This window comes from Poecilia latipinna, unplaced genomic scaffold (genome assembly GCF_001443285.1).
Source record: "Poecilia latipinna isolate Pla-1442-1.1 unplaced genomic scaffold, P_latipinna-1.0 Scaffold2181, whole genome shotgun sequence".
Taxonomy (NCBI): domain Eukaryota; kingdom Metazoa; phylum Chordata; class Actinopteri; order Cyprinodontiformes; family Poeciliidae; genus Poecilia; species Poecilia latipinna.
This window is the reverse complement of record NW_015114797.1, coordinates 58,697-73,741: the sequence shown is the minus strand read 5'-3', so window position 1 is coordinate 73,741 and position 15,045 is coordinate 58,697. Positions and strand designations below refer to the sequence as shown.

The following is a 15,045-nucleotide window of genomic DNA, read 5'->3' as shown; positions in this document are numbered from 1 at the left end:
TATTGTTAGGAAGTTATTTAACTGTTGAAGCTTTTTCAGTAACTTTGCTGATGAATGGGAGGTCAGAGGTCAAAGGTTGGCCTGTAGTTATGCAGTAGTGGTTTTATCAGTGGTTTGATAGCTGCTGTTTCCAAAGGGAAAACACATGAAGAGAGCGATGAGTTACTATTTGGATCAGATCATTAATGACAGGCAGGACTTTCTTAAAGAAATGTGAGGGTCGGAACTGGAGCTTCACTGACTTATCATTTCTTCTAGAGTTTTATAATTAAGTAGTTGAAATTGGGTCATTTTTCCTGTATTTGTTTTGGTCTCCGCACAGCATAGACACAGCATAGCATAGCACAGTATCTATGCTGTGCCCACACAAAACAAATTTTTGTAATTTTCTCTGAAAAGAAGTTGAAAACTTGTTGCAGGCATTAGATTAGAGTTCATGTGGTAACGTCATAGGAGGGTTTGTGAGCCTGTCAACAGTAGCAAATAAAGCTCGAGCGTTGTTAATGTTTTTGTTTATGACATCTGCAAAGAAAGCCTCTCTTGCATGTTTTAGTGTTGAGTGATAGTTACGTCGTCTTTCTTTATAGATTTCATAACGTGCAGTTGAGTTTTACGCCATCTCTGTTCGGCTCTACGGCAGAGTTGTCTTGCAGATTGAACTGCTTGTGCATTTCTTTATGGAGATTTCTTCCTACCAGACACAACCTTCACTTTAAACAATCATAATCAATGCATATGAGAGATAGAAGCTCATTCAAGTCAGTAAAGAAATTTTCCTCGTATGTTGGAGTTTTGTATAAACTTAGTATCAAAGTTCGTTTGTGGCCTTTAACCTCAATACCGAGATACTCAAAAGACGTGAAATGACCCAAAGAGATTTTACTTCAATTTATGGTATTCTTAAATACTGAAGCCACGCTTCCTCCTTTTTATGTTTTCTATTCTCACTTAAAAAAATTGTAGTTAGAAGGCACTGATTCACTTAGTACGGTTGGTTCTTTATTGTCATTCAACCATATTTCTATCAGAAAAATGACATCAATTTTATGCTGCATCACAGCAGCGGACCCAGTGGACCGGAACCAGGACCAGGTGAGCTGATCGGACCCAGTGTTGGACCAGCACATGTTGGACCTCCAGCAGCCTGGGACCAGGTCTTGTAAGAAAATCTGTTCCCTCCGTTTCGGCAGCGCGCATTTGTGAGGCTTAAGTGGCAAAAGCTGGAAATAGACCGATTCTCTTTGCGATTAAAAAACAAAACGATGTAAGAAGACTTTGTTTATTCATTTATTTTATAATTTTGTTAGCTGCCAATTAAACTGAAGGTTACAACCTTGACATGATTATATGAGTTGTTTTACCGAGAAATCGATCAAATTAAATGAACGGATCCTCTCTGGCTGCAGTTCACGCTCCCGACACAGGGGGGCACAATTTCACAAAAGACCTAGAGTTGGTTCTTATGTCTTTGTTCCCAATGTAAGCCATCAACACTTCAACTTTTATATGATTCCCTATTTTATTAATAAACACCATTTATTAAAAGAAAGCGGCAGACTGAACGTGTTTCCATCTTCATCTCTACTTGGGAACCAAACGGCCACCGGATCTTGTTCTGCCGGAAGGTATTTAGAGACCCACATAATACCGCCGTTTCCTTGACAACGAGGTTTCTTTGTTGATCACCAAACGGCTCGCACAAACAGGTTTGTTCAGGAAGTAAGTAAACTAAAGTCTTATAAAGAATTAATTAATCGGAACCGGAACATTAGTGCCATGTTTAGACTGAGCTTTATCGGTGTAATCGGATCTCTTAACGTGAACTGGTAACTGAACTGTTCTCTGTTGCCGCCCAGCTGAGACTGGACCGGTTCGTATGGAGGAGGAACTCTTCGCTGCGTCATGGTGGGTCAGCTGATTTCCCGAACAGAACCAGCGGAGTTCGGTCTGTAAATAAAACCAGTCGCTTTGTTCGCTTCGGTCCAAATGGTTCCGATTCATTCAGAGCCTAAATGAGACGCTAGAACTGATTCATATGTGTTTATTTAATGATTCCTCTTCATCCATCCATCATTCATAGATTATAACATTTTCAGTCTACTAAAACTGAACATGGTCCATATATGGTCGCTGTTGACACCAGAACCCACCAGAATCATGGTTCCGGTCAGACTGGTGACGATGTGTAGTGACATCACTTCCTGTCTGTGAACCTGGATTTCTGTCCTCCATGCAGCTCCTCAGCAGCAGAGGCGGCTTTCGACACGTTGATTGGCTGCATCCTGGAGATCATCATGGGTAACTCGGAGTTCAATGTGCAGATGCAACCAGTGTACCCAGCGATCCCAGTTAGAGCCACTGGTTTTTGTTTTTGTTTGCAGAAGATGACTTCCAGCTGGTCCAGCGCACCTTCTTGGACCGGCACTACCTGGAGTTTGAGGAGTCTGATGAGAACAAGCTGAGCTACACTCTGATCTTCAACGAATACGTGAGTGGCAGCATCGTGCCTCTGATTGGCCGGCACTGGCAGCATCGTGCCTCTGATTGGCCGTTGCTCTGCAGGTGGAGCTGCTGGAGAAACCTCTGGAGGAATATCTGATGAAGAAGATCCCCGGTTTCAACATGGCCAGCTTCACACAGCTGCTGATGTGAGCTACGGAAGCTCAGAACTGCCAAACCGTCAGAGCTAACATGGAGCCTCTTCATGTTTCCATTCATATTTACAGATGTTTGATTCTAACCTGCTGCTGTGTTTATGGTGATTTCTGGTTTAGACATGAAAAGATGCCGTCCAGCAGCTCAGAAACTCAAACTGTGCTTCTGTTTCCTGGCCACCAGGTGGCAGACTGAAGCTTTCTCCTGTCATCTGCAGGGAACACAAAGAAGAAGTCCCAGACGACATCTTTGACATGCTGCTCACCTTCACCGACTTCATGGCCTTCAAGGAAATGTTTGTCGAGTACCGAGCGGTGAGTGGAGCGGCGCCGATCCGAGCAGATCAAGGATGAGGCAGACGGAACGGCGCTGACCTCTCATTGTGCTTCCTGTGTTTTCAGGCTAAAGAGGGTCGAGGTTTGGACCTGAGTCAGGATCTGCTGGTGACTCCCCTGAACCCGGCAGGTTCTGCTGGACACCAGTAGACCCACCAGAACCTCCAGAACCTTCTTGGCCCTCATATTGGAGCTGCTGCTTTGAGTCTGACAGAAACTCTGACCTGATTCAAGACTAAGAACTTACTGAGTAATGGATGAATGAATGAATGGGTGAATGGTGTTTGATATAAGTTCTTGTTCTGAATTTATTGAAACTGAATAATTTTCCTTCACTGAAGGTCGTCATAGTGATTTTAATGTTTGTGAATAAATTGTCTTTGTCAGATTTCTGATGAAAATGTTAAAATTAATTTTTAAATGAAATTGACTGAAACTTAAAGTCCTTTATTGTCAATATGTTTCATAAAATGAACGTTAAAAATCTGATTACAGTGAAAACATAAATGAAAACATGAACGTCTGGATCAGATCGTTCTGTGTAAACAAACATTTTCATTTAAAATGAAGGAAAACAAACCAAACACTTTGATCTAAACACAAATAATTTAAACTTTTATCATCAAGCTTCCGACTTTCTTTCCTTTAACTGGTTTTATTCACAGATTTCAATTTCATTTCAAAATCTTCAATAATTCATGTGCAGCAACCGTCAGCATGAAGGTTCACTGGATTCTCAACAAATCAGTCGTTGGCGGCTGAGCCTGAGGTCGTCCTTCCACAGAGTTTCCACTCCGGGTCACGAACAGAGTGGCTGAAATTTGCTGTGATCATCTTTAAGGTGTGGTTAATTATTAAAACATAATTCAGATTTCAGATTTAAAAAAATCTTAATTTCTGGGAATTAAAAGTTTTTTATGATTCATATTTAAACATTTTGATCCTGGAGGAGAAATTCACCGTTTACTCCAGAACCTCCAGGATCCAGACTGAAATGGAGCTGAACTGGTTCCAGGTCAAAGATCAGTCGTTGCCCGTAAACAGAGATCCAGATGTTCAGGCAGAACCGGTCCAGACGGTAAACAGTGGCGCGAACCTTCACTCAGCGTTTAGCTTCAGGATTATCAGAACGCTGAGAATAAAACCCAAATGGATCGAAAGGTTTGAGAAATGATTAGCGAGCTGGAGCTGAGAGAAAACCTGAATCGGACCAGATCTGAACCAGTTGGTGGTTCAGTTCTGACCTGGTGCGATCAGATCTTCATCGGGTTGAGGAAGACCTCCAGCGTTTCCTTTTCTATCAAAGCAAGACGACGAATATGGAGAATTAGATGATTACTGAGTCCATGTGAAGGCCTGGTTCTGGTGGTTCTACTGGCTCTGGTGGTCTTGGTTCTGGTGGTCCTAGGTGGGCACGGTGCTGGTGGCGGCATTCCCTCCATCGGCCCTCCAGTCCAGGTAGGACAGGTAAGCTCCGGCGCCGTACAGCAGCGTCAGCGCTGCTCCGAAGAACTGCAGAGAGAGGAGAAACATCTGCAGACGGTCGCAGTCGGAGCTGCGGCGCTGCAGCTGACCTGCTAGCTGCACAGAAGGAATCCTGACGGATCCCCACTTGGAGAAACAACTAATCAACAGCTGGTTGGTTCTCCAGTCCCTGTTGGTGCAAGCCACCATGCTGTTGACCTCTGACCTCAACCTGTTGGCTGCTGTCTCTCGCTCACCTGACCATCATCTGAGAAGAAGCTGTTTTAAGGGGGAGTTCAGTGAAATCTTGTTAATTATTCTCCTCATGAATCATTTTCTGTTCAGATCCCTGGTTTCCTGCTGCAGAGGGTCAAAGGTTAACGTTTTCACACCTTTAATCTGAAACTAGTGATGTATTGTCGCTAATCGGTCGACGCAGTAAAAGCTGATCAGGTGATCTGAGGGTGTGACGGCGTCATGCGGCTGTAAAACTCCTGATCTGTACTTTTCCATGTCAGACTTTAAATCCTGAGAGGATCCGGAAGGTTTGGATCCGGTCCAGATCTGCTGGATCTGGTCCAGAGAGGTTCAGAACCAAAGCCTGGACCTGGTTGGTGGGTCATCTCTGCTCCACGCTTTGGGTTTTGGTCTAAGTGGGGAACTTTCTCCAATCCACATCCGAAGATCCCGTCAGTTCCAAGCAGTGTTCCCATGGTAACGCAGATAAATCTCGCAGTGATGATGAGGAGCGAGCTGGAGGCCGAGCTGCCAGCTTCTACAGGAGGAAGATTTATTTTACAGACACAGCAATAATTTGAGTTCTGGAGCCTTTAGAGTAAAACTCATCGGTTCGTTCTCGCTCGCCTTCTTCATCCAGGCTAACCCAGCGTGGAGGAAGTAGGATGGCCATCACCATGGAAACGGACTCCTGCAGACCTTCAGGTGTCTTTCTTCTGGTTTGATGGACAGATGAGACACAGCGACAAGATGGCTGCCTGGAGGAGTGAGGCTCTCTGGCATTGTGGCGGCAGCATCATGCTGTGGGGCTTGTAGCTTTCAGTGGAATAATGGAGAACTTACAGCAGCAGCGCCGATTTGTCCGTGGAAGGACCCTTGGAACTGCCGGACCGTGGCGGCGTTGGTCAGGAAGGCAGTGAGGTAGAGCAGGGCAGCCACTCCGTTATACATCATCACCTGCAAACGACACCAGAACCGGGTCAGGTTCTGCTAAACCATTTCACCTTCTGTACCTCAAGCTTTTTACCTGACGGTACCAGTACCGGTACCACCGGACCTCAGCAAGGCCCAGAAATGAGCCACTCCACCTACCGTCATGGTCCAAGGAACGGCGGACAGCCTCTGGGGGACGCTGAAGAGCAGGACAAGGAAGAGGAGGGCGGTGAGGATCCACAGAGCGACGGCCACAAACATCACCCAGCCGTAGGCGGAGACCCGCCAGTAGGAGGCGCCAGCGATCAGAGCCCAGTGCAGCAGGCCCAACACCTGCAGCACAGAGGAAGAAAGGCTGCAGGAGAAGGCCAGGGGACCAGAACCAGAACCATCAGAACCATGATGAATTAGTGAAATCATTTTAATTTTTAGTCTGGTGATGATTTCTCTGTGAATCTGCTGCAGATCTTCCTCTGTTCTCAGAAACATTCAGAGCTGAAGTGATGCAGAGAACAGCAACCAGCAGGAAAGCTCAGGTTTTACTCATGCTAACAAAGTGATGATAGCAGAGTGATGTTAACAGATCAATGCTAACAAATTGATGTTAACAATGCAGAACTGGGTCACTGCATAGTCAGTAGGAGATGCTGCTGCAGAACCACAGAAACCTCCCAGTGTTACCAGTCGTTTCAGAACTGGACTGGAAACCATCACTATGACCCTAAACACCAGAACCCGATTGTATAATCGGTACTTTACTCTGACGTTTCAAACTGAATGGGAATGATTTCCTGTTCAGGTCTCGAAGTAAACCAGTTTCTCTTGACTTTCCCATTTTGTAGAAAATCAGATCTACGCCTTTGTGTTGATATTTGCTGCTGCACACTTTGTTTTTTCTGCCATTCAGCTGCCAGGTGCCATCATGGTCCTGGAGCTAAAGTAGCTAAAAATATTAAAATAATAAAAGTTCTCTGTGTTTCTCTGCTTCTTTCAGGTGAAACGTCGTCTGTTTAGATGGATTTACTCTGGTTCAGAGACTGATGGTGGTTCGGTCTGTAGGAACCGGGTCAGAGCAGTTCTTACCATTTCAGCCGCCATCAGTGCCGCCGGGACACTGCGCAGGAACGACACGTCCATCCTGGAGGTGGCGCTGGAAGCCAGCCCCCGCAGCCTGCCGGCCCCCTGTTGGGGCTGTGGGGAGCTGGTCTCCGTGGTTACCTTGGAGGGGAAGTCCGCCATGTTATTTTTTTCTGGAGATTCACCTCAGAAAAACAGCAGCACTCCGCACCGTTCAGATCAGGAGCTGCAGAATTTGATCTGTTTAAAACCAGAGAACAAGAAGCAGCGCAGCGTCCTCCTGCTGCTACTGGGGACTAATGGAGGCAAGAACACACTTCCTCCTCTTACACACACACACCAAGTGTTTCGTCACTTCCCTCCTATCTGCTTCTCTCTCCCAGCGCCGCCTCCCATATGGCTCCCAGGGGCCGCTCACCTGGTAACTCATTAATATCAGGACAATAACACACACACACACACACACACTCTAAGACTGACTCAACAGCGCCCTCTGGTGTCTGATGATGATGTTTGAATACTGATCTTCTATATCAGCTCTTCACGCGGCTCACATAGTTACCAGGAGTCACATGACTTCTTTCTGTTCCCTGACAGGAGGAACTGATGGCGTTATTATAGAAAAAGCTGAGTTTTATTTTTCTCAGCTGAATATTCTCTTTATTATGTTTTTAAACTTCAGGACATAATCAATAAAACCACCAAAATAATTCAGACGACCCAGGAACCACTGAGGTGCAAACTTCATTTTGGATTGAAACTAAATCATGTTTTCAATTTGAACTGATTCAGCCTCAAAGTTTCCCAGAATGCATCTGGAGCAGAATGAAATAAAGAGGGAAGATGGGTGAAATGAGCACACGTTTATTTATTATTTATGAGGATGAAGTCACACAGGAAAACAGCTTCAGGAACATCTGCAGCATTTAACATCCAAACTTTCTGTCTGACACATATTCACTTTAAATTCTTCTGATTTCAGACGTTAAAGGAGAAAAAACAGCAGATTGAACCGCAAGAAATAAATACCATCACAAGAACAGGAAGCAGAATTATTCTACACTTCCTGTCTGAGACACCAGTAACATTTCCACACCTGCTAAAATATCGGACCCAGAAAATGGTTTGACTTAAATAAATAGGATTTATCCGCCGGTAACGTCAGGTTGTTGCCATTCAGTCGACAAGAGAAGAAAAGATCAAACCGTGAAGATCAGGACAGGGGACAGGTGGACGGGGGACAGGTGGACGGGGGACAGGTGAGTCCTCAGGTGTAAAACTTGCTGCTGTTTATCTTCTTCTCCTTTGACCTGAAGACGAATCAGAGTTAAAGCTGCAGAGTGAATAAGTGAATCTGACCTGATATTAATAAAAACTTTGATCATTTTATTTTTTATCTACTAAAGGGTTAAAGAGGAAATAAAGTCTAAATGTTTTATATTGCTGCTTTAAACTTCAAGAGGGAAAATCACAAGGACATGAAATCTTTAAAAGGATCCAGGACTAGTTGAATATGTTGTCAAAATATGTTGAAATTTTCCAATTAATAAAAAAATTGCTGTTTGTGATTCGCCAAAACTCATAATTACTTAAAAAAATGTACGTCTTTTGATACATTTTTCAACCAGGGAGGTCGCCATTTTTTCACCGCTGGGTTGATGACGTCATCAGGTCCAATCTGTACTGGAGTCTACAGAGTAAACACAGGAAGGCTAACTTTGCCCCAGTAGTTTATCATATTGCGTTTGACTGGTGGCATTTAGATAATGCCACACTGTAGCACTATTTGCTGTAATTTAAAAAATAAAAATTGAAACAGAATCTGGATAATTTCCCACATGAAAGAAAGGAGAGCGCAGTGCGAGAAGGAGAGAAACACAATGAAGGACCTAATCTGGACCCTGGACATTTCTCCACAACACTTTGAGCCATTTACTTTTGTTACGCTTAAATTCCGGAACAAAAGTATGTTTTTATTCTTTTTTTTTAATATTTTTTTTTGTTTTGTTTTTCCAATATCTCTCTCTTTCTTACTGTTTATTCAATGTCACATGCTGTTTTTATTTTGTTTTTTAATTATGTAAAGCACCTTGAAATGCCTTGCTGCTGAAATGTGCTATACAAATAAAATTTGATTGATTGATTGATTGATTTATACCAGCAGAACCAACAAAGCTAACAGATGATCTATGACAGATCTCAGATCTTCTCTGCTTTTCTCTTTATTCCTGTCAGAGAAACGAGCTGCTAGCAGCGATGCTAATTCATTCCGGTACAAAACTTAACGATCTTGTTCCTGTCGCTCCCCTGATTAAACTGTCAATTACGATCCTCTGCACTGAGCAGCTCTCTGACAGCAGACGGTGTGTCCGTGAACTTGTTTGACTAAAAATTGTATCATAACCAAAAAGAGAGATGTAACTTCTATCATGAATATAGACTAGCAAAAAAAACCCTACAAATTACAATGAAATTCTCAGCCATGGTATACAATTAGCAGATATAACCATACAAGATGTTAAATTTGGTATTTTCATCAATGATCACTTCATTCACTATGGAATAAATAATGTTTTATTGTTAGCTAAATTTCATATACACAAATGTCGCTTTTCTAAAACCATTCCTAACTTTAGACAGTGGATGAATGATTTAAACTTGTTTTATAAATCTTATAAAGCAAAAAATGAGTTTAAATTGTGCAATTTTTTGAAAAGTTTCTTGCTTTAATATACTGCCCTGTTGTATGTTTTATTTTTCATTTTGCTATGCATCATTTATTTCTTTTTTTTCTCTTTCCCAGTTGTTGTTCGGCTCTGTTGACTCTGTTTATTCTGTGATCTTATAATGTAGACATTACGGTGCCTTTATGGAGCTGATTGTATATGTTCATATAATAATAAAAATAAATAAATAAATTACAATGAAATAATGTTACTTCCGCTAGCCGCCGGAAGTGACACCCATAATCGTTTTCCCAGTGAGCCTCCCAGGAATAAGGTCAACAACATGGTTCACCTTTCGCGGTCTCGCTGCTTCGCGGATATTTTTTGTGCAGTTTTTTTATGTGCTCTGCGTTCTGATTGGCTAAAAGATACGTAATACAGATTGGCCATTCAGGAGATGGAAGCTGAAACTTTGAATGCCTGCTGAAAAAAGCTGTGGCCGGAGGCTCAGCAGCAGATCCAGCTGTGAAGCTCCGGATCACATTAATGCCGTGATTGACGCACACGGACATCCACTGACCTGAAAACAGGTTTTGTTCTTTGGTTTCAATGTAGAGTATTTAATTATGCTGTGTAATAGTTGTAAAAAAAAAAAAAACTAAATGTAACTACTTCGCTGATTTTACTTATCGCGGGTTATTTTCGGAATGCAACCCCTAAGAAAAACGAGGGATCGCTGTACTTCCAAGTTTCATTGAGTTAACAGAAGTATTGTGCTGTGGCAGCGCGGCCATGGATAACATGTAAAAGTCTCTTTGCCCTTCAGTGTTGTCTGCATGCGAGAAATTTCCGCATGTAAACAATAACATGCAAGGGCCAGCATGCCTAGGTGGGCCCCATGTGGGGAAAAGGAGGGCAGCCCATATGGGTCCCATATGGGTTTGTCCACATGGGCCCTACATGGTGGTGGCCCACATGGGTTTTGTCCATTTAGGGCCCATGTGGGCTGTGGCCCTACATGGGCAAACCCATGTGGGGCCATCGTGGAACCCGCGGACAAACCCATATGGGACCCATATATCAGCCCTCCTTTTCCCCACATGGGGCCCACATAGGCATGCTGGTTGGTCTTATGATTTTGATGAAGTCAGAGCCTCACCAGCCATGAACTTCACCACACGTCACTAGCTAACGGAGCTAGAACACCGGCACTGAATGTGAAACTAGGCCTGTCACGATAACGAATTTTGCTGAGCTATTAATTGTCTCAAAAATTATTGCGATAAACGATAATATTGTTTGAAGACCTTTTTACACAGATCTAATGGAAATGATGTAATAATACATGTGATTTCCTGCCAAAGATAGATGCACTTTATTTTTAAAAGAACACCAAACACTTAAACAAAACAACCAAAAACAAAAATAAAATGGATTCTCAGTCTCCATTAATAAAAAATGTACTTGAATTAATACTAAACAACATAAAGCCAAAGTGGAAATAAAGTTGGACTCCAAACGGCTGAACCCGATCGAACCCGATTGAACCGTTATACCTAGGGTTTCTGTCGGCTGGTTTGTGGTCTCTCAGGTTTTGGAAATGGGCCGACAATCAGTCGACAGTTCTAAGATGGTGTAGTGTGTGCTGGGCATTACACTGAGGAAATGAGGAAGGGAGGGTGAGTGGAGAGCACCGGAGTTGAGCCTTTTTTATTCAGAGTCATCAACAGAAAGAGAAAAAAGCAGGAAGAGACGATAAAGCCGATAATTAAAATGAAGTCGATAGCTTTAATTTATTGTGCGATTAACTGATTTATCGTTTATCACGACAGGCCTATGTGAAACCACTACCAACAACGAACAAAGTTTGGAGCCTAAACCACTGTTGCCAAACCGGACTCAGAGCTACAGAAGTTCTTACCGGATCACACAGTGACCAGAGGTGAGTCTCACTCATTGTTTCATTATGAACCAGCAGCAGCTCCTACGGCCAACTCTTCCTCTGTTTGCTCCTCCTCTTCATCAGCTCTTGTTATTTCTACGTTCTGATCGGTTTCAATGCGCTCTGGTCCAAATTAAAAAGGCTTAATAACGTTACTCATCACTGTTTTGGCTGGAGGAGCCAGGCAGTTGGACCGCTATACGTCATTTACCCAGAATACATTTCAGCATGAACATAGCGGCATTAATGTGACAATATTTCATTAAAATTTATAAAAACTAAATAACCTACAGTATTATTACATATAAAATAAACCAAATAAAGTCGATTGTTGCAACTAATCGTGGATCCCTTGAGACGTTTCTTAGTATCTCTTGCGCTACACGCCCTCTAGTGGCAGCACCTGGTATAACAAGAACAAAAATGGCCTGATTTATGGCTCTTTTTCCAAAATATGATCATGATTCATTTTTCTGTCTGCAGGGTCAGTTTAAAGGAAAAGTGATGATGTCAATTCTGCCGTCTGCAGCTGACCAATCAGAGCAAAGCATGATAAAGGAGAGGGAGGGACTTGGCCAGCCAGTCTCTTATTGGATGAAATCCTGGGTGTCACTAAACAACAACCGGACCCGCCGCTCTGGCAGTCTGAGCTCACACATGAAATAAAATCTCTGTTCTTCCATTTTTTCGCAGCCATCACTGAAAAATGAGTGGTTACCATGGAGACCAGGTACCTGTGTCTCTCGCTGGACTCGCGGACCAGCTGGCCGTGCTGGTGCGGCAGCGCCGGGCGCTGCAGGTTGCTGTGCGTGTCGTACAGGAAGGGCTCGCTGTGCTCCGCCTGCTTCTTCCTCAGCTGGCTAGACGACGAGTACAGCTCCTCCTCGGCTCTCTGGACGGGTCACAGGGTCAAAGGTTACAAAGGAAGCTGCAGGCTGAGCGGACTCACTGACAGACTGACTCACCCCCGCCTGCTGAACGTTGATGTAGACGAGCAGAGCGGCCAGATCCAGGTTCTCATTGTAGCCGTTCTTCAGCGGGACGGAGCGATAGCCTGAGAGGAACGGAAATACAAACCGATCAATACAAGATCAATATACAATAACTAATGATCGTGGGAATCAGTAGAACTTTGTATTTTCTAATTGTGTTGATTCATTTTTAAAGTTAAACATAAAAGTGAATTTAGATGAAATAATTATTTTTTTTGCTGATTTATGAGTCTTCATAAAAACCAAGCTAATTTTTTTTCAGATTTCTGTGTAAGCCCCGTCTGTGTGTGCGTGTGTGTGTAATGTTATTGTTAATGTTCGTATTTATTGTTTCTACTGCACCAGAAAATCGGTTTCTTTTTTAATTCAGGGTTTTCTTTTGCTTCCAGAAACCACCAGTAGGTGGCGTGGGGTTTACACTCTGTGGTTTAGACTCCAGAGAAACATAACAGTAGAAGAAGAAAGCGTATCTGGCTGCAGCACGTTGTGCTGTCTCTCCCTGGTGGTAGCAACGACCTTTTCAGCTTGTGAATGTTCCTCTTAGGCCTCTAACGAGCCACCATTTGATCCAGGTGCGTTAAACCAGGGAGAGAATAAAACATGCAGGATGTCGGGCCTCCAGGATCCACTTTGGACACCCCTGTGCTAAACTATTCATACCGAGGGAGAAAGAAAAGTAAGTTATTTGATAAATGCTGATGAATTCTGGTCATTGTTGATGGAAGAGAAGAAAATCGACCTGATGCAGTTAAATCAGTTGCTGCTGTGATTTTCTCCAGTGAGTTTTTGCAATCTGAAGTGAAGCTAATGCTAACCAGCATGTTCCGACAGGGAAAGAAAAACAACATAAAACCAGTTGCAGAAATGTGTAACATTGGAGTAATAAAATGGTTTTCACGGCATTTCACTGTTTTTTGTTATGTACAAATGTATAATGGTTGACATACAGTGTGAAATGTTTTCTGCAAGCTTGTCATTAGTTAAATATGTATTTGTGCTAAATGGAATTTATTACTCCTGCTTACATTTGGACTCCAATAGTTAATGAAGTTCTATAAATATACTTGACACATTGTCCAGTTGCACACCCCGAATGTATTTATGATCATCATAATCAGGATTTTATTTTGTGAAACCATTCGTTTTGCTGGTTTTTGGAGAAGGACCTGCTGCAGCAAACAGAAAGGGGCGGGACGGACCACTGTCTCAGACATTATAGAGTTTTGGAACATGACGTCACTGCTGTAGACTGAGGGACACCAGCGCCATCTTTGGGGTCCTCTCTCTGTTAAACATAACGGACAAAAACAACAGTCTCGCAGATTTTTTTAATCCAAGTTACTTAAAATAATTTAGCTATGGTACGAACTTGCTGCGTTATTGAATGTAATGTCCGATCACACGACTGAAACGGTAAAAAGATAGAAAACGGACTTTCGTTTCACTATTTTCCTGCTTGGAAACAACGTGTGGAGGCTAAGCTAACGGAGATAACGAAAAGAAGACGAATGTCCTGGTATCAGCGGTGAGACGCTGATGTTACCTTCTCCAACATCCCCAGATACTTACAAGTTTCCTCCAGACATTTCTATTATGGTGAGTGTCTAAATTCGCTTTGTTGGTGTTGTGTCATAATTTATTTGCTATGATTTTGTCCGGATGTACTCATGTTCAGTTTCTGTTGAATTCATTTAAGTGGGTCAACCTTGTTTAGGTCGGGCTAATATTGTTTAGGTAGCGTAGTCCGAGTTTTGTCAGTGGACATCGAGGTTCTTACATTATTGTGAAGTAAACTATTTAATTTTTTTTGTGTGTGTTATCAGATTTACAGTATTAATACTGATGTGTGTTCTGATATGTCCTCTTCAAGGCAAACCGACGTGTGAAATGGATGAGCTCAATCCTGACTGGGGTCCAGCGCTGAATATGGGTCAGTGAGGTAAACGCCACAACATCGGACCGACAGGCGCGTCAATTAAAGAGGCGATACAGCAAAACCATCAACAAGTTACTGAGACTGTTTTCATTATTTACCCCAGAAGAGGTAAATAATGAAAACAGAGTAGAGGCAACAGAAGAGGAGCAAGTTGGAGAGGCTGAGGAGGAAACGCCAGGAGAGGAGCTCAGCAAGGCTGCAGACTCTGAAGAGGAACATGAACCATTTGTGTTGAAATATGTGTACAGTTTTCTCTCATTTAATAATTTAATGCATTAAACATTCATGAATCGTTTGATTCAAGCACTTCAGCTGAAGAAATTAAACACATTTTAAGTAAAAATTTGATATTTAAATATTTCAGGTAAACATACACGTAATGAAAGATTATATTTTTAAATAAATATTTTATTTGATTAAAGTAAACAATTATATAATCAGACATCTGTCAGGACACTGGGTTTTTGGGTTTGTTTTGCTTTTTATTTTATTTAGCTTCATGTTTTAATTCACTAGTTTAGCCCGTCATGGTCCTTTTGACATTATTAGAGGTATTTAGTGTAGTTGGAATTATATTATTGCTTTTCCTTGTTTGTCTGAGTCCATGTCCAGCCTTCTTTAATGACTATAGTTTAATTCTATTTTATCCTTCTAGTTCTTATTTCAGCCTCACTGCAGGGTTTCTAGTGTTTATTTCTTAATTTGATCACCGTAGGTTCAGTTATTCTCCCATGTCTGAGTCTGCATCTTTCTTTAGTAATTCTAGTTGAGTTATTTCTTTGTTTAAATCTTCTAGTTTCTCTTGCTG

General features: G+C 42.4%; 3 protein-coding genes across 7 annotated transcripts in view; 1 reads left to right on the top strand and 2 right to left on the bottom strand.

Moving 5' to 3' along the window:
- Positions 1-1,628: 1,628 nt before the first annotated feature.
- arl2bp (ADP-ribosylation factor-like 2 binding protein) lies at positions 1,629-3,391 on the top strand. Of its 4 annotated transcripts, none has more exons than XM_015017729.1 (7): positions 1,629-1,706; positions 1,857-1,905; positions 2,237-2,298; positions 2,382-2,488; positions 2,563-2,648; positions 2,873-2,969; positions 3,057-3,391. In XM_015017729.1, the coding sequence occupies exons 2-7, from the start codon at positions 1,877-1,879 to the stop codon at positions 3,138-3,140; spliced, it is 465 nt and encodes a 154-aa protein (XP_014873215.1). In that variant the 5' UTR covers positions 1,629-1,706; positions 1,857-1,876; the 3' UTR covers positions 3,141-3,391. The 4 variants fall into 4 exon arrangements, with proteins under 4 accessions (XP_014873215.1, XP_014873214.1, XP_014873218.1 ...); XM_015017728.1 differs by having other exon boundaries at positions 1,634-1,719; XM_015017732.1 differs by having other exon boundaries at positions 1,659-1,706; positions 1,857-1,945.
- A 31-nt stretch (positions 3,392-3,422) lies between these two features.
- On the bottom strand, positions 3,423-6,881 carry pllp (plasmolipin). Its single transcript, XM_015017727.1, has 4 exons — positions 6,708-6,881; positions 5,784-5,957; positions 5,535-5,648; positions 3,423-4,502 (listed from the first exon to the last, which is right to left on the bottom strand). Exons 1-4 carry the CDS (start codon positions 6,861-6,863, stop codon positions 4,395-4,397), a joined length of 552 nt encoding a protein of 183 aa, XP_014873213.1. The 5' UTR covers positions 6,864-6,881; the 3' UTR covers positions 3,423-4,394.
- Positions 6,882-7,549: 668 nt separating this feature from the next.
- The window catches only part of plcg2 (phospholipase C, gamma 2), a 34,710-nt gene continuing 27,214 nt past the window's right edge, over positions 7,550-15,045 (bottom strand). The window contains exons 30-32 of one of the 2 annotated variants that reach the window (XM_015017725.1): positions 12,275-12,363; positions 12,044-12,201; positions 7,550-8,011 (exon numbers count right to left, since the gene is read on the bottom strand). In XM_015017725.1, coding sequence (XP_014873211.1) covers positions 7,969-8,011; positions 12,044-12,201; positions 12,275-12,363 — 290 coding nt within the window. In that variant the 3' untranslated portion in view covers positions 7,550-7,968. The remainder of the gene's footprint in view (positions 8,012-12,043; positions 12,202-12,274; positions 12,364-15,045) is intronic. The other variant, XM_015017726.1, reaches the window with a different exon arrangement.

Coding starts and splice junctions, on each gene's coding strand:
- arl2bp (XM_015017729.1), top strand. CDS start 1,877: ATGGAGGAGGAACTCTTCGCTGCGTCATG. Junction 1,906..2,236: donor GAACTCTTCGCTGCGTCATG/GTGGGTCAGCTG, acceptor TCCTCCATGCAG/CTCCTCAGCAGCAGAGGCGG. Junction 2,489..2,562: donor CTCTGATCTTCAACGAATAC/GTGAGTGGCAGC, acceptor GTTGCTCTGCAG/GTGGAGCTGCTGGAGAAACC.
- pllp (XM_015017727.1), bottom strand. CDS start 6,863: ATGGCGGACTTCCCCTCCAAGGTAACCACGGAGACCAGCTCCCCACAG. Junction 5,958..6,707: donor CACTGATGGCGGCTGAAATG/GTAAGAACTGCT, acceptor TCTGTGCTGCAG/GTGTTGGGCCTGCTGCACTG. Junction 4,503..5,534: donor GACAAATCGGCGCTGCTGCT/GTAAGTTCTCCA, acceptor CTCTCTCTGCAG/TTCTTCGGAGCAGCGCTGAC.